The 23106-nt window shown below is 40.3% G+C and overlaps 1 protein-coding gene and 1 non-coding gene across 2 annotated transcripts; both read right to left on the bottom strand.

The window, feature by feature from the left end:
* Nucleotides 1–13177: 13177 nt before the first annotated feature.
* On the bottom strand, nucleotides 13178–13689 carry LOC140772866 (uncharacterized protein At4g02000-like). The gene is made up of 2 exons (XM_073115087.1): nucleotides 13607–13689; nucleotides 13178–13523 (listed from the first exon to the last, which is right to left on the bottom strand). The coding sequence occupies exons 1-2, from the start codon at nucleotides 13687–13689 to the stop codon at nucleotides 13178–13180; spliced, it is 429 nt and encodes a 142-aa protein (XP_072971188.1).
* Nucleotides 13690–18789: 5100 nt separating this feature from the next.
* On the bottom strand, nucleotides 18790–18904 carry LOC140775202 (U5 spliceosomal RNA). Its single transcript, XR_012106692.1, has one exon. It is a non-coding gene; the product is annotated as a U5 spliceosomal RNA (small nuclear RNA).
* Between the last annotated feature and the right edge of the window lie 4202 nt (nucleotides 18905–23106).

Genomic DNA, 23106 nt, shown 5'->3' with positions numbered 1-23106 from the left:
GAAGATCATTAAGCTCTTTCTTGTCTTCTTCTAACTTCATCAACTTATCTAAGCCTTTATTCAGTTGAACAACACTAAGTGCTTTAGTTTGTCAAAAGTCTTGATGAAATTTTTCCTTAATTTCTGTCTTCTAATATAATTCATCATACGCCCTCTGTATGTCCATGTCATTATTGCCATCTTCCTCTTTACTTGTGCTCACATTCTCACAAGAATTATTAGATGAAATAATTAATGTAGTAAATGTCACAAAATTTTCTTGCTCAAGTTTAGAATCACTACATACGACTCATCTAAATCATTCCAAATAACATTTTCATAGCTTTGTTTCTTTTCAACCAATTTGGACATTCTAGTTCAATATGTCCAAAACCCTTGCATTCAAAACACTAAATACCACCACTAGAGACCTTGCCCTTATGTTTCAAATTCAGAGGTTGAGTAGGAGCACTAGGCCCTTTAAACTTATCATGAAGCTTTGACTTTTTAAACTTATCAGAAACATCCTTTAATTTTTTTAAAGAATTTTTGAACTTCTTGACAAAGAGAGCCACTATCATCATTGCTATCATCCTCAATCATTTGCACAACATTCAAAGCAATCTCTTTAGATTTTTTTTAGGTTGACGAAGAGTAGCTTCAAAAGTATGAAGATTCCCGACTAGTTGTTCAACTCTAATATCATTAACATATTTACTCTCTTTAATAGCTATAACCTTAGATTGAAATTCTCAGGTAAAGATCTAAGAAATTTTCTAACAATCCAATTTTCAAGAATCTTCTCTCTAAAATTAAAGCAAGAGTTGACAATATTACTAAGTTTTGCATAAAACTTATCAAAAAACTCATTGTCATCCATATGTAGAGTTTCAAACATAGAAGTAAGTCTCTGAAGCTTGGATAATTTGACAATAGGAGTACATTTATGTGCAGTCTCAAAAATATGATGTAAATCGGGTCAGATTAGATCGCATCATAAGGACATCAGGCTCGATGTATCGAGCCAGTTTATTTTTTAATTGATTCATACTTATGTAAGCCCTTGAAACAAGTCTAGTTAAATTATGTAAGCCACTAAGACAAGTTTAATTAAGTCAAGTGAATCTCTAAGGCAAGTCTTAGTTCGAGTAGAATAAGTCTTTAGGGCTAAGTCTGAATAAAAATCATTATATCCGACCTCTATATATAGAGGGGCTGGGTTTTTTTGTTTATTTATCCAAGCATCCAAGTATTGAGAATTAATTTAGTTCAGTTATTTTTCTAGTATCACATTTTCTGTTAGCTCATTTTTATCTTTATAGGAGTATATCGTAACTGTAAAATCCTTCCAAGTACCAAAATCCTAGTCACCACCTTTCTCTAGCAGCCACTCTACTACATGACTATCTATCACCACCCTTAACTATCCACCACCCTCTGACGACTACTTTAACATCAAATTTATCATCCTATCCTATTATGACCTTGCTATACTATTTTAATTATATCTTTTCATCCAAACATCTATTAACATGAAACTAATGTTATTAGAACACTATCTTGTGATGCTACCATCACCTAAATTTTATAATTTTCTTATATTTGGTCCAAATATGGTTTGTAACGTTGGTATCAAAGCCGACGTTTCTCAAATGATGGTTAACACGGAATCCAAGATGAATGAGGAAGAAGCAACCATGAAGGACTAGGAACACATCTCCATTCCTGTGGTGGTTTCTTCGACACAACCTCCACCACTAGCAACCACTGGTGACAAGCCACCTATTATGAACCAAATCTGGAACAATCTATTCATAAGAAAATTATGAAAATTTAGAGGTAGCCTCGTGAGTTAGGATTCTAATGGCTTTGGTTTCACCTAAATTAGAGATTGAAATGAAAAGTTAAAAATAAAATAGTAGGGATAAGTCAGAGAGGGCAGAACAGTAAATATTTGATGTTGTGGTGGATGGCAAAGAGTGGTGGTGGATGGTCGTATTATAGGGTGACTGCTGAAGGTAGGAGGTGGCTAGGGTTTAGATGCTTGAAAAATATCTACGGTTATGATATATTCCTATGAAGATAAAGATAATCTAACAGCTAAGGTAAAAAGATAAGGACGAAAATAATAGCTGGCTAAACTCAGATTTCTCCTAATGATAATTATCAACGTATGTCCACCCCTATTTATAGGAGTAAAATCCCTAGGAATCGGATCGACATGCGGATTATCCGATTTATTTAAAATTCAAAATAATAAGATAAAGCTAAGTAACTAATTTGACTCGACTCGACTCGACTTGACTCGACTTAAACCATGTGGTCAGATTGTAACAATCCACCACGCTTTCGACACCTTGTCCTCAAGGTGACTAGTCTCCCACGTCCTTATACTCTTATAATTTGTCATGCCAATTAGTGGATTAGGGTTCGTCTTCCTCGAGTCCACCTAGGAACATTACGTGGTTGGGCCGCCTTTCTTCTCTCCTCTTCGCAAATTTGGTTTAGCTGATTCGACTTGGACTCTATTTGTACAGCTAAGGAGAAGTCCTCGTAAGAAGTAGTGGGCCTCAAAATCTTAACCTCAACTTGAATGTCAAGCTTAAGCCCACTAATGAAAGTACTCTTCACGGTTGAGTTAGACCAGTTAGTGACTCAGTTGCATATCTGCTTGAACTCCTCCCAGTAAGCTCAAATTGTTGTTGACTGAGTCATCTTAGTCAACATGGCCTGAAAGTCCTCATACCGGGTTGGACTGAAACGAGCACAAATCGCATCCGCAAAGTCTTACCAAGACTCGAATGGTCGAGTTCGCTTAGCCGACTAGTACCACCTAATTGCCACGACCTCCAAGTGGAATGAGGCTAGTTGGACCTTCTGGTGGTCAGGCATGCCACAGTACGTGAAAAACTATTCTGCTAGGTAGGTCCAGTCTAGCGGGTCTCCTTTAGAAAATTTTAAAAAATTAAGCTTGACGGTCCGAGCTTGGATCCCAAAGTGTGGTCTGTCATCACGGGCGAAGTAACCTAGGGGTCAAGGCTAGTCTCGTGGGTCATAGGCCCACGGGTTCAGCTTATGTTGCCCTTAGGCTACACACGGGTTCGGCTTAGTCTGATAATACGGGCCCACCGATTCATTCCACCATTCTTCCTCGGGCTTGTACATGTGCTCAGGGTCTTGTTCATGGGTTCGAAACTGGTTCGCACGAGGTGGTCGAACGGGTTCACAAAAATTTAGCCTGCTTTGAAAAGCATGCACTTCATCTCCTTTATTTCAATAACCTAACCCTAGCCCTAAGGCTAATTGGAATTCGACCTAGGGGTGCCGCAACATGGTGCATGAGGAGGGGGGCGAAGGCTGGGTTTAGTCGGGGGTCCCCAGTAGTCGACCCCTAACTGGTCCTCGCGGCAGTGGAACAACGGTGGAAAGGCGACGAGCAGCGGAGGAAGGTCGAACTCGAGGCTTGAGCTAGTGCTGGGGCGGCCATGGTGTGTCACCGACAGGTCCACCGGCCCTCGGCAACTACGAAAGGGACTGGGGGCCCCACTACGAGGGAGCAATGGCTACAGAAAGCCACGGGGGAGCCACCCTAACGTAGGGGTAACATCCTGTGGCTGTGGCTATCGGATTCGGTCACCTGACTATCGCCAGCGGCTGCAGTGGCCACCATTGGTCGGTAGTTAGCTCGAGGAAGCTAGCTGTGGCTGTCGATGGGCATGGGAGCATCGGATCTGTGAGTTTGCTACAACGTGAACTGCCATCGCTGGTGGTCTTCCAGCTATTGTCAGCACGAACGGTGGTCGGAGCTCGGGTGTAGGGGTCCCATGGGAGGGATCGGATGTGGTGGCGGGTGACGAAACTGACCTAATGGTCTACAGTGGAAGGCTAGGGTTTTCAGCCCTAGCTCCCACCGTTGGTGGGGAAGACAGCTCGGAGGCTGTCTCTGGCAGCTACTTCGGCATTGATGCGGCGACAGGTTGGGTCTCCTCTCCACCTCCCTCACGATTTGAAGTTGGTGGCCATGGCTAGGCTATTTCTGCCATGGCCGGCAGTGCTAGCAACGTTGGCGACACGGGCTGGCTACGCTGGGCTAGGAGAATGGCTGTCAAGGATTGGATTGCCTTCTCAATCCTTTTGAAACTTTTCGTGGCTCTCCTCGATGATTCACGTAGCGAGTCCATGGACTCTACCCATGCATTCGCCCACGCCGACGGCTCGTCGTCAACTATTGGTTGTGGTGGCAAGGGCGCTAGATCAACTCCCACAGGAATGAAGATGAGATCATGGTCCTCCTTGGTCGATCCCTCCTCATGGGTCTTGGAACGCGTGTTAACCATCTTTCGAGGAATATCAGCTTTGATACCAATGTTATAAACTACATATGGAATGATTCGTTTGTAAGAAAATTATGAAAATTTAGGTGGAGGTAGCCTCATGAGCTAGGGTTCTAATGGCTTTAGTTTCACCTAAATTAGTGATCAAGATGAAAGGTTAAAAATAAAATAGTGGGGATAGGTTAGAGAGGGCATACTGATAAATATACGACGTTGTGGCGGTCGTCAGAGGGTTGCGAATGGCCAAGGGTGGTGTTGAACGGTCGTATTGTAGGGTGGCTGCTAAAGGTAGGAGGTGGCTAGGATTTGGATGTTTAAAAGGGGTCTACGGTTATGATCTACTCCTATATAGATAAAGACAATCTAACGGCTAAGGTAAAAAGATAAGGATGAAAATAATAACTAGCTAAACTCAGATTTCTCCCAATAATAATTATCAACACATGTTTACCCCTATTTATAGGAGTAAAATCCCTAGCGGATCAGATCTACATGCGGATTATCCAATTTATTTGAAATCTAAAATAATAAGATAAAGCTAAGTAATTAACTTGACTCGACTTAACCCATGCCGATCGTAACACCACCTGCGTGGGCTAAGGCTTTGATGGAGTCCGTCGACCCGTGGAGAGAATCATCGAATGAGAACTCAAAGGAGATCCAAACTGCCAACAATGCCTCGATCCAAGCCTTGACAGCGGCCCTACTAGCTGCTCTCAACTGCCCTGCGCCACTAGCACTGCCGATCTTGACCAATCACGGCTAGAAAACTCCACCCATGAGGGAGGTGGAAGGGAGCCCAAAATCGCAGCAACCACGACTTCTTCGACCATGGAAGTGAACCCCCCACCACTACAAACCCAGGCCACCACCGCAGGAAGCTACCTCTATGTTGGGGTGGCTTTGCTGCGGCTTCCCACCGCCGTTGCTCCCCTACAGTGGGGCCCTAGGTCCCTTCCATAGTCGCTAAGGGGCCGGGCACCCGTTAGAGACATGCCATGGCCACCGCTACACTAGCTTGAGCCCGAGCTTTAGTTCGGCCTTCCACCGCTGCTTGCTGTCGTTCTGCTGCTGCATGGACCTGCCAGAAAGCAACTACCCCGACCACCTACCCTTCTCAACCGCCATTGAGGCTGCAGCGACCTGTGGCAGCACCCCTATGTGAAAATTCAATTTCAGCCCTAGAGTTAGGGCTAGGGCTGAAATGTTTGTGATTTCGAGGTAGGTCAAATTTTCACAAATCAATTCGAGCACCTCGTGCAGTTTAGTTTGAAACCTATAAATGTGACCCTTATCACGAGTACGAGCCCAAAGATAAATGGTGGAACGATTCGGTGGGCCTATGCCATCAAACTGAGTCGAGCCCGTGTGTAGTTTGGGTGAGATATGAGCTAACCCGTGGGGCAATGTCCCACGGGACTAGCCTCGACCATGATGTCACTTGGCCCGCGATAATAAGCCACATTTTGGGATCCAAGCTTAGACCGTCAAACTTGATTTCCCAAAATTCTTAATAGGAGGTCCATTAGACTAGACCTATCTAGTGAAGAAGTTTTTCATGTACCATGACACGTCTGACCACCTAAAAGTCCAGCTAGCTTCATTCCACCTGGAGGGCATGGCGATTAGGTAGGTGGTACTAATCGGTTGAGCAGATTCGACCGCTCAAGTCTTGGTAGAACTTCGCAGATGCGGTTTGTGCTCAGTTAGGTCCGACCCAGTATGAGGACTTTCATACCATGTTAACTAAGCTGACTCAATCAACAATTATTCAAGCTTACCAGGAAGAGTTCAAATAGATATGCAATCAGGTTACTAATTGATCTAATTTAGCCTTAAAGAGATTCAGGTTGAGGTCAAGACTTTGAGGCCCACTATTTCTAATGAGACCTTTTTAGCTGTTCTAATGGAGTCTAAGTTGGATCAATTGAACTAGATCCGCAAGGATGAAAGAAGAAAGACGGCCCAAGCCCACAGCCCGCTAGAGATCACATCTACCTTAACTCAACCCGCACAGACGACTCAGTCCAATGGACAGCAGATCTCACGCTGCTTTGCACCCAATAACTTGGAGAAGAGTAGAAAGAAAGGTTTGTGTTTTTACTTTGATGATCGATTTACCCCGATCATAAATACAAGCACCAATAAGCCCATGTCATGTTCTTAGGCAGTATCGAAGAGGATGAACCTAAGTTTACTGATTTGCATAATTAGCTCTATGAGTACAAAGACGTCAGGTATTAGTCATCTTGAAGACAAGGTGTCAGAAGCGTTGTGGATTGATACAAACTAAGTTAGATCAAATTGTATCATGAAGACATTAGGCTTGATAGATTGAGTATATTTATCTTTTAATTAATTCATACTTAGGTAAGTTATTAAGGCAAGTCTAGTTAAGTCATCTAAGCCACTAAGGCAAATTTAATTAAATTATATAAGCCTTTAAGGCAAGTCATAATTCGAATTATATAAGCCTTTAGGGCTAAATCCAAGTAGAGCTTATTATACCTGACCTCTATATATAGAGGGTTTGGACTTCTTTATTTATTCATCCAAGCATCCAAACATTGAGAATTAATTGAGTTTAGTTATTTTCTTATTATTGCATTCACAATTTTTATCATAGCCGTTAGATTATTTTTATTTTCGTAAGAGTAGATCGTAGCCATAAAACCCTTCCAAGCACCCAAACCTGACCCATCACCTTTCTCTAACAACCACCCTACTATATAGCTGCCCACAACCACCTTTGGCCGTCCACCACCCTCCGATGACCGTTGTAATATTGAATATTTAACATTCTGCCCTATTCTGATTTTGCTCTACTATTTTAATTATATCTTTCATCTGGACATCCAATTGACATGAAAGCAGAGCAAAAACAAATTGTATCATGCTATTTACAAAAATCTATCAAAACAAATAAAATAGGGTTTTGTTCACTTAATTGCCAATAAAAAAAAGTTACACTAAATAAAATTAACTAGAAGTATCGGTCATATGAACTGAATATACCTGTCACTCTTTTAAATTGTAAGAGTAAATTAGTCCTATTTTATTTCTCTCCTAGCTATCCATTTTTTTTATAAAAAAAAAAAAATAAGTCCATGTATAAATTTCTCCACATATTCTACTATTATTAAGGAGACCGTTTTAACAATATGAAAATACTTTATATATCCCTTAATTTATCAATAAATAAAAATTATTTTTAATAACTAATTAATTAGTATTGAATCATTGCTCAATAAAATATACACATCGACTGTATATGCAATTAATTTTATATATTAAATTAAAAAATTAATTCATTTCATACAAGCTTTCTCTTCTACACACATAACTGCATTAATAGTCGGATTTTAATTCCATGCCAAATGTGAAAAAGGTAGGGAGAGCTCTAGATCTGATATATACATTGACTACTAAAGACAAATGTTTGGTGGATTTGGAGAAGAATGGAGTATTGACTTTTTCACCAGCCAACAATTTCTTGGGTCCAAATGCTTGAATGCTTGATTCCAAAATAAATGGACGTCATTCCTTTGACATTATCGACCCTGCATGAAGACTTGAGAGCTTTGTTTTTATTAAAGCAAATGGTCAATAGGATTATCAAATTAAAATGACTCCGTATAGAAGATAAAAATAGCATTTTCAAACGATACAAAGTATCTAGATTTTCAAATCAAGGACCACAAACAGTTCACCAAAATTTGTAGTTGAATGTGCAACTGCCTTTCTAGATAATTGTTTTCAGGCTTTGAACTTTTTGACCCAGTTGAAGATACCAATCCAGAGTCATCTTACAGCAAATATTTTATTAACAGAGAGAGAGAGAGAGAGATTACTATTCGTATCAGCATTCCGAAAATATATAAGATAGAGAATTAAATGAGCCTTAATTCCTATAAAATAAAACTAAATTATATGCTCTAGTAGAAAAAACACCAAATATTAATCCCAAACATTTCTGCGGAGGGTGGGTTCAAAGTTATAACCTCTAGGCTCCATTACAAACTAGTCGACTAATTCCTGCAAGAATTTAAATTTAGATATTTTAGCCATTCTTTATGCGTGAGAATTATTATTATTTTTTTTTTTTTTGAAGGAAGGTCACTAGACAGATTCATTAGTTAGTCTCATTACAAATTTGGTTCAAAGAAGAGCCCAGCCATATCGTTGATTTCCGGCAGCGAATTGCATGATGGGCTAAAAGATATGTATACACATTGTTGGATCGACTTGTATAGCCTATTCTAATAGAAGAATTTAAAGAGATCAGATTCCTGCACTCCTAGAGAAGCGAAAGAGCATGTAAGTCTATTCTTGAGTCATCACCGTTAATCGCAAGAACTACCACTTAGCAGTCGCTGAAGATCCACTTATCCACGTCCTCATGTAATGTGGATATAAGGTGGATACCTTCTAGGATGGCCCAAAGCTCACCATGAAGTGCGCTAGTGCAAGTTCTAATAAGCTTGGTCTGGCCAAGTCCGACTTTGGCGCCACGACCGAAGACAAACTGACCAATTCTGCCGCCAAGGCCTCCATCCCACGCTGCGTCCGTCCAGCAAATGAGAGCGTCATCTGTTGGGCTGGAGCTTTGTATGCCAAGGCAGGGGCTGGACTGTTGGCCGGCGTCGTCGCGCTATAGTCCTTCCAGGGCGACGCCTGCAGCAGCCTTAGTGATGATCGTGGCAAGGTTGGTTTGATCATTGTTGAAGGCTTGTTTGCACCGAGCCTTCCAAACTTCCCAGAGTATTGCGTAACAGTGCACCATCTCAGCTTTGGATAAATAGTGGCTAAGCCTGAGGATCCATTCTTCAAAGTTACCATTGAAGCCTTCCGTCTTGAAACCTAAATGGCTGCTAAACCATACAGCTCAGGTGAAGTTACATTCTAGAAAAAGGTGTTCCAGCATTTCGGTTTGGGTGGTGCAGATGGGGCAAGTATCGTTTATGCTTTTGATCCTTTTTTTTAGAGTGGTTCTGATGGGGAGAGCTCCAGCAAAACATTTCCAGAGGAAGATCTTTGATTTTTGGAAAGGTGTGAGGGTTCTTCTAAATTGCCTTCCAGATGCTAGCCGATCTTGGGCTCAAGGAGCTAGTCTCCCATAGGCTGCTCAAGATGGTCTTGTGAGGGTTGCTAACCCAGTTAGAGTGAGGAAACATTTGGCCTTTAACACCTTAATCTAGTTAGAGTGAGGGTTGCTAATCAGTCTCCAAATAAGCTTTAGGATGAGAGCATCATTTATGAACTTAGGGTGTCTAAGCCCAAGGCCACCCTGCTGCAAAGGTTTGCATACGTTCAGCCATTTGCAAAGGTGCAATTTCTTTTCCCCATCCTTGGCTCCCCACTAGAAGTTGCTTATAATAGAGGTGATGTTGCTGAGCATTTGGGGCGGGAGGAGAGACGTACTCATAAAGTAGACTAGAATGGAGCTTAGAACAACCTTGATTAGGACCAAGCGGCCTGCTTGCAAGAGGAGTTTCCCTTTCAAGAGAGAGCTTTTTTTGTAGTTTGTTTGTGAGGAATTAGTACTCCTGCAATTTCCTTCTAGTAGTAAGAAGGGGGTTGCCTAGGTAGAGGTCTCCTTTGTCTAGGTCCTTGGCATGGAGGGTTCCTTTGACGGCCGAGATCTTTGCCGGATCCGCAAGCTTACTGAAGTGGATGGTAGATTTAATTAGATTGATTTCTTGTCTAGAGATTCTGTAGTAGGCCTCTAGCACTATGGTGATGTTGTTAGCCTCTTTCGCTGAAGATGTTCCAAAGATGAGAAGATCGTCGGCAAACAACAGATGCGTGAAGGTTGGACTGTTGAGAGACGGCTTTATGCCTTGTAGATTTCGGCTGAGGGCTGCGTTTCTAAATAGCTATGAGAGAATGTTGGCCCCTAAGATGAAGAGATAAGGGGAGAGGGGGCATCCCTGCCTGAGGCCTCTAACAGGGTTGTGATGTCTTCCTTTATGAGCTGTAGAAAGCCTTCGGGGAAGCCGTGGAGGTTGAGACAGTCAAGGATAAAGGGCCATTATATTCTGTCAAAAGCCTTAAAGAGGTCGGCTTTAAGTAGGAAGGCGCCTTTGAGGATCTTAGAGGCCTTGAGGAAGTGGATGATCTCCTTGGTGATGATCTAGTTGTCAATTACGTTCCTTCATACGTTCCTCCTAGGTATGAAGGCACTTTGCTCTTCAGTGATGATACTAGACATGAACGGCCTTATTCTCGCACCAAGGAGCTTTGCAATAATCTTGTAGTACGTGTTGCAAAGGCTTATCAACCTCTAGTCATTCACCGTGCTTAGAGCAGCACACATTGGAATTAGAACGATCGTGTTATTGTTTGCACCCTTCTCCAAAACTTTGGTACAAAAGAAGCTTTGGGTAAATGAGCACATCCTAGCTTTGATGTCATTCTAGAAAAGATGGAAGAACTTTGCGGTGAGGCCATCTGGGCCAAGCGCTTTGTCTAGGTTTAGGCTCTTCACCACTCTATGAATTTCCTCTTCGTCAGGGATAGAGCAAAGGGCATCTATCGCCTTTGAGGGGACTTTTGAAATAGCATCTAGAATATCCTAGTGGAGGGAGGATGTTGGTGGAGGCTCCGACGATTGAAAGATATTTTTGAAGTGATTTATGAATTCAAATCTTATTCGGCCGTCATCGTAAGTCCATTTACTTGGTCCAAGATTGAGGAAGTGGATGGCATTTCTTCTTTCGCAGGAAGATGTTGTGCAGTAAAAAAATTTACTATTGCGATCGCCCCACCGTATCCAACTGATCCTCGAACTTTGCTTCCAAAAGATCTCGTCTTTCAATTGTAGCTCGTCGAGGCTCAGCAAGGTTCTTTCTCTATTATAGTTCGCATCAACTCCATCGTTTAGATTGGATGCTGGCCAGCTCAGTTTTGATCGCCTTGATTTCTTTCCTTAGGTTGTGACCATTTAAACAAGCCCAACTTTTCATTTTCTTTCCTAAGTTGGCGAGATTACTTGAAAGGGGAGAGGAGGGGTCGTAGAAGCGCAGCCATTCGAATATGTAGTATGCATGAACCCATCAAAGCAGGTCCACCAATGTTCAAACCTGAACTTCCTTGGATGCTTGCGAGTGGTGGGAGATGTTAGGGGTAGGAGCGGCTTGTGATCGCTGCTGATGGCAGGAAGGTGGAGAACTTTTCCATGGGGGTGCATGGCAATCCAACCGGCTGAGGCCAAAGATTGATCGAGCCTTTCTCTGACTAGCTTCCCAGACATCTACCTGTTGGACCACGTAAAGGCCTGTCCAGTGAAGCCAAAGTCCACTAGGCCTGCCTTGTTCATGTTGGCAATGAACCTGCAAAGCTTGGATCAAAGCACTAGCAGTCCTTCTTCCTTCTCCGAGCTAGTCGCAATATCGTTATAATCTCCCATGTAGCATAACGGTTGAGCTACTGAGGCATAATAGGTTATTCTTACCAGAGCAGCCTGTTGTCTTCTTTGTGTGGGTCACCATAAATTCCACCGAAAATCCAAGGATCAACTAGTGAAGGGCCCCAGACCTTAGCGAAAATGAAGTTATTAGAGGTTTCCAGGATTTCCACCTTAGTATGAAGATCCTAGAGAAGCCAAACACCGCCAGAGCGCCCCTGGGATTCTGCAATGTAGTGGTCGATTAGGGGGAGGGTGGAGATGATGGGGGTGGATTTTTCCAAGTTGCACCTAGTCTTAGATATGAAAGTTAGGTTGGCATAGGAGCTTATGAGGAGGCTCCTGAGGTTCTAAATTGTCGAGGGTCCCCTACGCCCTCAGCATTTTCAGACAAAGAAACTCATTGGGTGGCCCATAGTGAGCCAGTCGCCGCTCGGTAGTTGGTTGCCACTTTAGGCTTGGTATCTGAGGTACCATGTTGAAATGAGGGGAGGTAGATTTCATGAAGGATGACATCTATGAGTCCTGTGGGACGCTTGGATGAAGATCCAATTTCGCTCTGAGCTTTCCACTTTACTAGGAAGTCCTCGCCTTTAGTCCTTTAGGTGGGGTGAGCCTGTGCAAAGGGGGTTGCAATAGAGGAAGCCTTGGTGGTTTTTTGCATAAGAGTGTTGGAGAATGCTACGTGAATAGTGACAAGTTGCATGTCTTTGGGGGTAGCGTGTTGGGTAGTTATTTGCTCTTGGACAATTAGGTTGCAGGTTAGGGGATGTGTGATGTGATAGGTTGGTTGGCTACTGGGATATAAGGTTGATACGTTTTCCCCCATGTTCTCAAAGGAAGCGAGGATCGAGATAGCGGGTAATGAAGGAGTGGCAATGTCTAGATGTGACTTGCTGGGATGTGGTGTGACCGAAGATGGGGAGGATAGGGCGGGAAACAATGGGGAGGCGACAGGCTGTCCAGGCAGGGAGGTTATGGAGGGCAGGATTGGACATTCTTTGCCAAGGCACCTTGTCATTGTCGCTCCTAACGTCAAACTTGCTAGCGATGGTGGGGCATGCTTTAGAAGGGGGATAATCAAGCGGCTACCACGGGTTTGGAGGAATTTCGGCGGTTCCTCCAGCGTACCATCCCTAGAGTTTCTAGTAAACTGTTGCCCTTTGTCACCTCCTAGCTTTAGAAATTGGGGAGGGGTTACTATTGGGGCAACTACCAGATCATGGAACTTGGACTTGAGGAGCTTGAAGAGTTTGTGGTGCAAGTGCTCAAGGTATTCGCTCCTGATCTTCATTTCCATAATTCCACTATGCATGCAGCCGTAAACTTCATGGCCGATTCTGCCGCTATAAGAACAGAAACGAGGGAGCCGCTCGTATTGGACTTTCACTTCTCCGTTGGGAAGGTTTACCAAGATTGATCCCACTAGGGGTTTATTGATGTCTAACAGAACTCTTAGTCAAATGTACTTGGACCATTTGGAGGGGTTGAAGCTATCTACCGGAATTGGCTCGCCTAGCTTGGCAGCTAAAGTTAGCGCCGCCTTCTCCGAGTAGTATTCCAAGGGTATCCCGTTGACTTGCACCCAAAATTCTGAGTGGGGGAATGTCCATGAGTTCGACGAGACATTGGCTTCAAAATGGTTGAGGGCGAAGAGGTTGCGATTGAAGGACCATGGGGCCCCGTACCATACTTTCCTTTTGTCAACAAGCAGCTCGAACACTAGCAGGAATGTGTTCTTTCCTGCCTCGACAAATTTGAGGTTTCCTTCGAGGGACCACGCTTTTGTCATGGTGGATCTGAGCCTAAAGACATTGTAGTTTCTATCTCAGATGAGTTTGCCAATGAGACAAAGATCTGCTTGTCGAGAGGCAAGGGCAGAGTCCACCTGCAAGCAATGATTTCGTCCATGTCATTTTCTAAGAGAAGCGCAGAGAACTTCTTCAGCAGCTTATCGTCTGAGGCAGCCATTGGAGTCACACCGGGCAGGAATAACAAGAGGAGGGGAGCTTAGGACTGTGGTAGGCAAGAGCTGGAGAGGGTGCAATAGGAGCTTATTGGAGTAGGGTAGGGCAATAGTGGGAAAGGGCTAGCAAAACTGGGTGGGAGATTGGTAAGGCAGGGGAGGCAGTAGTTGGATAGGGGTTGGGTAGAAGGCTAGGTGAGCACCGGACTAGGTGAGGAGGAGAATATCTCTTAGTGAGAGGAAAACCATAGCAAAGCTTAGGGTGGAAAATTTATAATCCTATCACTTCCTCGTTATGATTTTGAATTCTCATGCATGTGAATTGGTTGAATAAAATTTAGTTTTGCATTTGAGTTATATGGAATATGGCCATATGGGTTGAGATTTTTCAATCTGTCTTGATATTCAGATTAGTACCTATATTTGAATAGTGCGTGCAACTATTTACATAGGTTAAAAAAGAGTATCCGAATTAATATACGTATAAAATTTAATTAGATTTACTATTTCAATTAATATCCGTACAAAATGTATCTAAGTTCACTGTCCTAATCATTATTTGTATAAAATGTAATTAGTGGATACAGTAACTAAGTTTACTACTAGTTTAGAATTTATATATATATATAATATTTGAGCCGTATCGGAGTCTTCTCTCTATCTCTCTAATACTACGGAAATTGAATTCAATGCTATTAATATGAGGTCTGCCAATTTTGGTTTGGTTAGATTATCTTACAATGAAAATTACATATTATTTAAGAAATAACGTGACAGTGTGCATTATTTTTCCTTCTCTTCTATTGTCAGGAAGAAAAAAACCCAAAATCAATATATCAGCTTCCCTATCTTTGTGCAAATACAATGAGTTCAAAACAATTAAAATTAAAGTAAGTCTTAAACAAAGACAAATAATTTTTGTGGAAACCCTCCAAAATGATTGAAAACCCACTGGATCACTTCTCAAATAAGAGGACTAATACTTCGTACAAGAATGAGAATAATCTTACTAAAGGTGTTGAATTTCACAAAATGCTTCTCCCTCTTGAGAATGACATGCACAAAATCTTCTCTTCCTTTCGTGAGATAGATTCCACAAGCTTTCAAAACCCTTATCTTTCTCTTTTAAAAGTTGTCCTTTTTTTTTCTTCACTAATCTAACTTCATTATATCGACCTACCCCTCACCACTCCCCTTACCGGATCCGGCCGTACCACCCTTCCACCTCCTTCCTCTCACAAGAGGTAGATCAGTTGTTGCATCTCTCCCTCTCGCATCACACCTCTCTTTTCTCTCCCCTTCCTTGCTCGATCTGTTACTACAGCAGTTGATTCTCTACTGTTGACCTCTCTCGCTCTTTGGCCCCATTTGCCTACTCGCATCATAGCCATGTCGGGTGGGTGAGGCTAATATAGACGGGGAGGGAGTTCGAACCTGTTCACAGTCTCAGCCTGTGCTCATCGACGTCAGTGCTTTAAGCGATATATGTTTAGTCACAGATGTCATGTTTTTTGAGAGTCTATAGAGGTGTTATTTTATTTTGCCTTATTGCTAATTTAGGTTGTTGTATTGTCTTCTATTTTAACTTGTTATTCTTAGTGGGTGATCTTCGATCTTCTTACCTTTGATAACTCTCATAGCCATGCCTTAAGACTACTGGATTGACGGAACCTACTGACCAACTCGAGGCTCTTCGCTCATGAGAATTTCTGGGGCTGTTTTTATTTTAATTTTCTATTATACCTCAAGCTTGATGCTCTGTTTCATATTGCTGGACTGGCTTTTATAGAAGTGTGAGACTTGTGTCAAAAAGTTGTCACTCTATTCTCCCTCTTCTTTGTGTATCAAGTTGTATTGATGTAATTCTTAAAAGTTAATGAATTAATCTACCTACGGACTTTCTCTAGAAAAAAAGAAAAGAAAAAAACACTTCTTTAGAATGAATCCTAGCCTTTTTTAGTTATTTCTCTCATTTTCTTTAGCTAAGTGGATGGATATCACCCTCTTAGGGTGAAATATTCATACCTAACAAATCTTTCCATCCCAACTTATGAGAGGGGGCTCTACTAAGTATATGATGCTTCTGCTTGTATAAAAATTTTGTCATCATTAGTACAGAATTTCTCGAGATTAATAATTTTCCTTTATGACATTCCGTATCCAATCATACATCAATACTTGTTACAAGGTCTTCATGATGCTCGTATATTTCTGGTGGAATTTCTCTTCTAACTTTATAAATGAAATAAGCTAGTTTGGTAGTTGATCCTTGAGATTAGTCATACTGCTTTACCTACCGTCGATTTATACACAAATGCATGCAATAAAATAAATTTAGTCTTCTTAGGATATATATAAACCAAGTTGTCAAGAGCAATAAGGATCTATACATGGATGCAATTTGACAATGGCCCTTTTACTTTATTTTTTCTTACAAAATTAACATAGAAAACAACTATAGAAGATGATATAAATTGGAAAGGATCAGATATACAGATAGAGCCCTCGTTGTAATATGATTTTATAATATCCGAGTATCAGGTTCTTCTCCCCTTTATCTCTCCAATTATATGGAAATGTAATTTTATGCAAATACAATGAAAAATTAAGTCGGTGTAAATTAAAGATGAATTATTTACTTGGAAAACCCTCCAACATGAGGAAAACCCATGGGATCACTTCATTAAATCACAATTAAGAGAAACAATAAAACAAGAGGACGAATGCTTCACATGAGAATAAGAGCAATCTCACTAAAGATGATAGTTTCACATAGTGCTTCTCCCTCTTGAAAATAATGGCTTGGACAAAATCTCCCATTCTTTCTAGAGATAGATTGCACAAGCTCTCAAAGAAGCCCTTCTCTTTCTCTTATGAAAGCTCTTTTCTTTTTCACTAATCTAACTTCATTAGAATGAACCTTAGCCCTCTTTTTATTTATATCCTTCTTTTCTTTCATTAAGCAGGTGGATCCTACCCCTACATAAGGTGGAATGTAGGGGTGGCAAAAATTTGACCTAACACGATAATCCGACTCTTGATCGAGTTTGGATTAGTATAATCAGGTTCGGATTGTAACCGGTCAACCCTTCTAACTTATTTAATAATTGAGTCGTGTTTGGATTTATATTACTGACCCATTTGACCATTTAAGTATGCAAGTTGGGTCGGATCCAATCAACGCGCCAACCCGTTATATATAGAGTAAACCCTAAGTTCCTAAACTTAATCTCCTCTCTCAAATCTCAATATCTCCATCCAGCTGGCTCATCCTTTTGAAAGGGAAAAAAAATACTTCTCCCCCCATCTCTCTAATCTCTCCAATCACAATTGACGATCGTCTACAACCCGCCTTGGTGTTTCTTTCCTCGTCTCCACCTGCCACGGTGCTTCCGTTTCTATCTTTGCCTATTCCAGTGCCTCCGTCTCCGTCTTTTGCCTGTCGTGGTCTCTCCATCCCCATCTTCCCGCCTCCCAAGGTGCCTCTCAGGTATAATTTCCTTGTTATCCAATTTTCTCCTCGACCTTTTCTTGATAAACTTTTACCTTATTATCACCATTTTGAATACCGGCCTCAGTTTATAACTTAGACCTTTTCCATTTGCACGCTCCTTGCCATCCTGATGTCCAGAAAATCACACTTTATTCTTTAAGTAATTGCAATTCAAGAAGTGTCCAATACATCAATCAGAAACCAAGAGATCTATGTTACACAAGGATCTCAAGTCACCACTCAGTTCTAGTTGCTAGTATTCTATTCTTTGGCTTGTAAGTGAAGTTATGTCTTCTACTAGTTTCATGGCCAATAATAGTAGATTAAAAATAGAGCTATATCTGGTCTTTTCATAAATCGTAAATTATCTTAACCAAATAAGCCTTTAGTCTCAACCTCTGGGGTCTGCTATGTACTTTTCCTATGTTGAACTCTATTTTGGGCCATGTACTCTGTCAAACAAAGTGTTATTATATCTTTTCTTATCACCTTAACTTATTTTTAGTTTTTCCCTCTCACTTGACGAACACTTGAATAAATTTCTCTTCCTTACTAGTGCCTATGTGGTTTCCATTTGAGATTTCCAAACATTAATTATCCAATTCCACAACAGTGACTACCACAAAATATAGAATAGCACACAAAAAAATAAAAGGCAAGTTATTAGCTATATGTTTGGATTAATTATGTACGAAGGTAATTTATAACTAACCATGTGTAAGTGGGTGAGATCATGTTGTAGATAAACTAGCACCAGTACTGCTAAGTATTAGTAAAATTTGAGGTAGGTTTCCCGTAATGTTTTTGAGGCTTAATATCTATGTTGATCTTAAATTTTAGATAGCTTAAGAGAAATCGTAGAATCCGATAAATACTCAAATGCATAAATATAAATTCGGTGAATGCCCGATAACTAATTAAAGTAAAGTTTTTCTCTCTATCTTATATCTTAGTTATTTAGATTCTTTTTTGTTCTTTTTTTATAGGTCATGATCTTTGGACAATTAAATGGATAGCTTAATGTTAGTGTTTACTTATTTCAAATTTATCATAATTTATAATAGAATGTAAACTTTAAATTTTGTTCTAATTATCATTAGTGATAAGATTGTTACATTTGAGAGTTAAAACTAAAACTTGTTGTATGAATTTATTCTAAATTTTGTTTCATATAAATTGTTGTATGAATTTGAGCTTAGAGTTTGAGCTTTGTTCTAAATTTTAAACTTTGTTGTATATACTTTTGTTATAGTAAATTATTAAAATGATAATTTTGATATTGTAAGAGTTTTAAGTTAAAAATATATCATTTATTTGTATGATAAATTAATAAGTATTAAATTTTATATCAAATTTATCAAACGGGTTAGACGAGTTGTATTAACATGTCGTGTTAACTCGACCCATTTATTAAACGAATTAGTCGACCCATTTATTAAACGAATTAGGCAGATGTAGGATTAAACGAGTTGTATTAACATGTCGTGTTAATCCGACCGATTTGTTAAATAGGTTAGGTGAGTCATGTTAATATATCTACTAAATACAAGCTCAAAACTTATCAAATGAAATAAACTAAAAATAAAGCTTAAAATTTATGAATTGTTAGGGCTCACCTCATAGAAGGAACCCTCCAAAAATAGGCGTATGCTGCTTTGAGTGGCGCGCACACGGTATTCTTTAGTAAAAGGCGAAAGAATAGTTCGCTCTGTGCTCACCACGCAGCTGCGTGACTTCTACCGGTGGATCCAAGCTGCTTATATAGTAAATCATGGCCTCCATTCTCTACGTGCTCTCCGATATGGGACTATTACGCTTTAAACGTATACCTTTCTTACTACCCTCTAAATTAAGGGCATTCCTGTCAAATTAAGCGTAATAATTAAGTAGGCAAAACTTAGAAAGAAGACTGAAACCATAAGAATAAGGGTAGAACGAGATTGATTATTTATAATACTAACATATTATGCGACCAAAGGTAAAAGCAGAGAGAGAATTAATTTGATCTCTTCTTCAAATATCTATAGCCAACTATATGGTTTTGCTAAATCTCTGGAAATTAATACAATAAGTATCAAATTATTCTCTCTCCAAAACACCAAATTAAATATATATAACAGGGTTATTAACACTTTCTTCAATGACTCATTCAGTACTCCTCATTTTCTTATATATACTATAGCCCGCTAAAGGTGTTTGATGGTATATATTGAGTGTCTTTCAACCTGTTATAAGAACCACTGGATTCAGATTAAAAAATAGATAATAGTATATAATAGTTATATTATTACTATGAGGTAATTATATCTAGACCCTTTGAATTATTTCTTATTTTCATTTAATCTCTCTATTTTTTTTTATCGCATATTGACTCAATCATTGGGACACCTATTTATTTAGTTGTTTCGTGAAAAAAATGTCATAAATATCACATGATTAATTTTAGACACTTTTCCAATCATATCTTTATTATAAAAGAAAAAAAAATTAAGGTAATTAGAAAAAATCAAGGGAACTTAGAGTGCTAACCGATGAGTCACTCCATTGGACCCTACCATTAGGGTGATTAGAAATCCACCTCTTATAATCGAGCACCAACAGATTGATAGACCGGTTCACATGATTTATCCATCCATTAACTACCTTAGAATCACTAAACACCCAGTTCTCTTCTTCCTGAAGGAACTCTGGCACCTTCTTCAAACCTTCTAATAGGGCTAGTGTTTCACCTATTAAGGTGTTCAGACAATAATCAAGGTAAATGCCAATACCACTTAAGCTTTATAGAACTAATCCGAGTATTTATTAATAAGAATGCCAATACCACTTAAGCAATTACCCCTCTAGGAAGCATCCACCCAGCACACAAGGTTGCCATTTCGAGGTTGCTCTTGCACCTTTTGGCAAGCTATAGCCAACTCCACTTCACGCTATTGGTAGTTTGTTTGAGCTTCATTCCTTCACGCCTTCCTAAGCACTGAGCTAAGCTAACTTATGATACCTCTATGGACTAGATCATTTTGAGCTTTCCAAATCTCCCACGTTATCCTAAAAGAGTACACAAGCATGTCTGCGGGCAGCCTAACAGCCATGGAAGTGATCAATTTGTCCATTCGATCTGGTACACTATCAACATGGAAGTCAAGCTCATTGGCAAACCAAACAACCCGAGCGAATTCACAACCCAGAAGAAGATGTTCCATGCTCTCAGGACCTGCTTGACAGATTAGACAGTAGGAGGGAATTCACCTTGCCACTTCTCCTACTGGGATTGCACCACTTAAGCATCACCAAAGAAAATTTTGAATTCTCAACAAGATTTGCTTTCATCCCTAGATTGTTTTCCAACTAGCGCCTAGGCAAGATGAGCTCAACCAGTTCCATTCCGAGAGGGTGTTGAAGGTAGTTTTTAGAGAGAACTCCCCCAACGAGGTGTGAATCCAATAAGCCTATCTGGCTCAATAATGCTTGCAAAGTTGATGAAGATATTCTCAACCTCTTTAGTCACGTTGGAGAGGAGCATATCTTGAACTTTTGCAGTGTTCCAAGTTGCACAGATCATTAGGTCCTTCACCTTGGTAATAGATGGGAGCTCCAGCTCTGATAGGTCAAAAGGGGTCCATGGGTCAATAGTGATGGATATGGACTGCCTATCGCCCACTTGCTGCAACACACACTTCTGCAACAACCCTCTCACCTTAAGCATGGAACTCCATGTCCAAAATACTTGCACCCTCGTTTTGCACTCCAGAAGGAATGGTTGTGAAAGTATCTCTCTTTCAGCATCACAGCCCAATCCAAGTTGGGGTCCTTTATTAGCCTCCACGCAAACTTTATGAATAATACTTAGTGCACTAGCTCCAAGCACCGGATGTCAAGGCCACCATCTCCCTTTGTCTTATAGAGTGCATTCCAACCTTTCAGATAGATATGCTTGCGCTCAACATTGAACCCCCACCAAAAATCTCTCATTTGGTGGTTGAGTTTTGCGAGCAAATCCTTCGGGTAGATGAACAACGCCATGAAGTAGATAGGGATCAAACTCAGAAAAAACTTCATTAGCACTGATCTATCTGCATGCGAGAGCAAGTTCGCTTTCCACCCAACAAGGTTTTGTTGAAGTTTCTCTACTAGCAAACTTGGGTTTCGGCAAGTCCAAAAGTTTCCCTTAGATGTGCTCTAGATATTTCAGTTTCATCTTCATCACCAGTGCCCCACGATGGCCTCAACTTGGTCATGCCCCACCCATCCATAAAAGAGATAGTGTCGGGAGAGTCTCTTGTATTTCACTTGGAACCAAAACATGTCATTTGTTGTTCTCCTTCTCGAACACCAAGAGGAACACATTCTTGCAAGCTTCTATAAATTTCAGATTACCTTTCACATTCCACACTTTTCATAGAGCATTTCTAAGCCGTATCATAATGTAGGATCTATCAGTTATGAGCTTGCCTACAAGGCAGAGCTTGGGGTTGCGGAAAGGAACGATACTATCTTCATGCAGAGGGATGGTCTCCTCTATGTCTTTGCCAAAGCTCCTTGTCTGTCGACATAGGAAAAGAGCAAAATTAAATAGGTATGTCTATGAAGTAAGTGAGGATGATGGGAGAAAAGAGGGAAGTAAGTCAAAGTTGAGAGGAAACATTTGTGCAAATAACCAAATGGGTGAACGAAGCAAAAGCAAAACCTTCACCCCAAATATCACAAAGTGGAATAATAATGAAAAACCAATCCAAACTTTAGAAAAACTTCAATATAGTGTTAATGGTGATAGAATAGCAATAAATAATTTTAATCACGAATTAAACACTCTAATGCAAGTAATCTCAAGAATGAAAGTAATAGAGACAATAGAGAAAGAGGAAGATAATATTTACGTGGTTCAACAATGTGCATACATTTATGGACGGAGCAATCTTCTTTACTATGCAAATCATTCACTTACAAAGAACAAAGAGTTTAGCAACTCTAATCACTCTCAATATAATGGTGGCCCACCCTTATAAATGTTCTTCCAACAACTAAGCCCTAAAAATACACTTTAGTATTTATAGTCAAGTTAAGATTTGGAGCTTTTCTGCGCCGCGTTCGAATGCAGCTAATAACAATACATCAAAACTCAAGTGGCATTTGAACGCAAGAGGGTCCCGTTCGAATGCCTGCATCACAGCAGCTCTCGGGTTAAGACTCGCTTTTGAACGTGGCTGGGCAGTTTAAACGTTTGCATCAAAGTTGCTATCGGGTTAAGACTTGCGTTCAAATGCGGCTGGGTTGTTCAAATGCTTGATCACATAGTCTCTATCTAAGAATAGCGTTCGAATGCCCCTAGGGCCTATTCCAACGAACTGGCACAGAAATCTTGATACATACTGAAATTTGCTGAAAACTAAATTTAAGCTAATTTTTAATAGAAACTCTCCTATGAGAAGGGGATGCTGGAGAGAGGGCACTCTCTAGAACTAGATTACTTAGGGGAAATTTTGGTTACAATTGACACATCCCAATTGTAAGCCATGATTTTCCAACAAAGCATTAACACTATATAATTTAGAATTACTTCTTCTATAGAGCACAAAAATAAGTTACATAATTACATTTACACACTTTCTAATTAATTTTGATACCCATCCTTCAAAATACTAAAATTGGGGAATAAGACAGCAAGAAGTAAATATTAAATAGGATCAGAAAGAGGAATAGAAAATGTTGGTTGGGGATCCACCTAAATTGCCATAGCCTACTTCATATTGGTAGATACCAAATTTATTTTCCATGAAAATTTCTCTATTGATTTGAACCAATTCTACATCACGAGAAAAGAGTTTATTAATTGCCAGCGTAAATTCCACAATATTTTACAGTCACAAATAAGCTATACTCAGAAAGCGTAAGAGGTTTTTAAATTTCATTTAGATGAATTAAGAAGAAG

The sequence above is a fragment of the Typha angustifolia genome, chromosome 13, assembly GCF_048772165.1.
Source record: "Typha angustifolia cultivar Huaian chromosome 13, ASM4877216v1, whole genome shotgun sequence".
NCBI lineage: Eukaryota > Viridiplantae > Streptophyta > Magnoliopsida > Poales > Typhaceae > Typha > Typha angustifolia.
The sequence above is the reverse complement of the archived record's forward strand: the minus strand, read 5'-3'. Positions and strand labels throughout refer to the sequence as shown.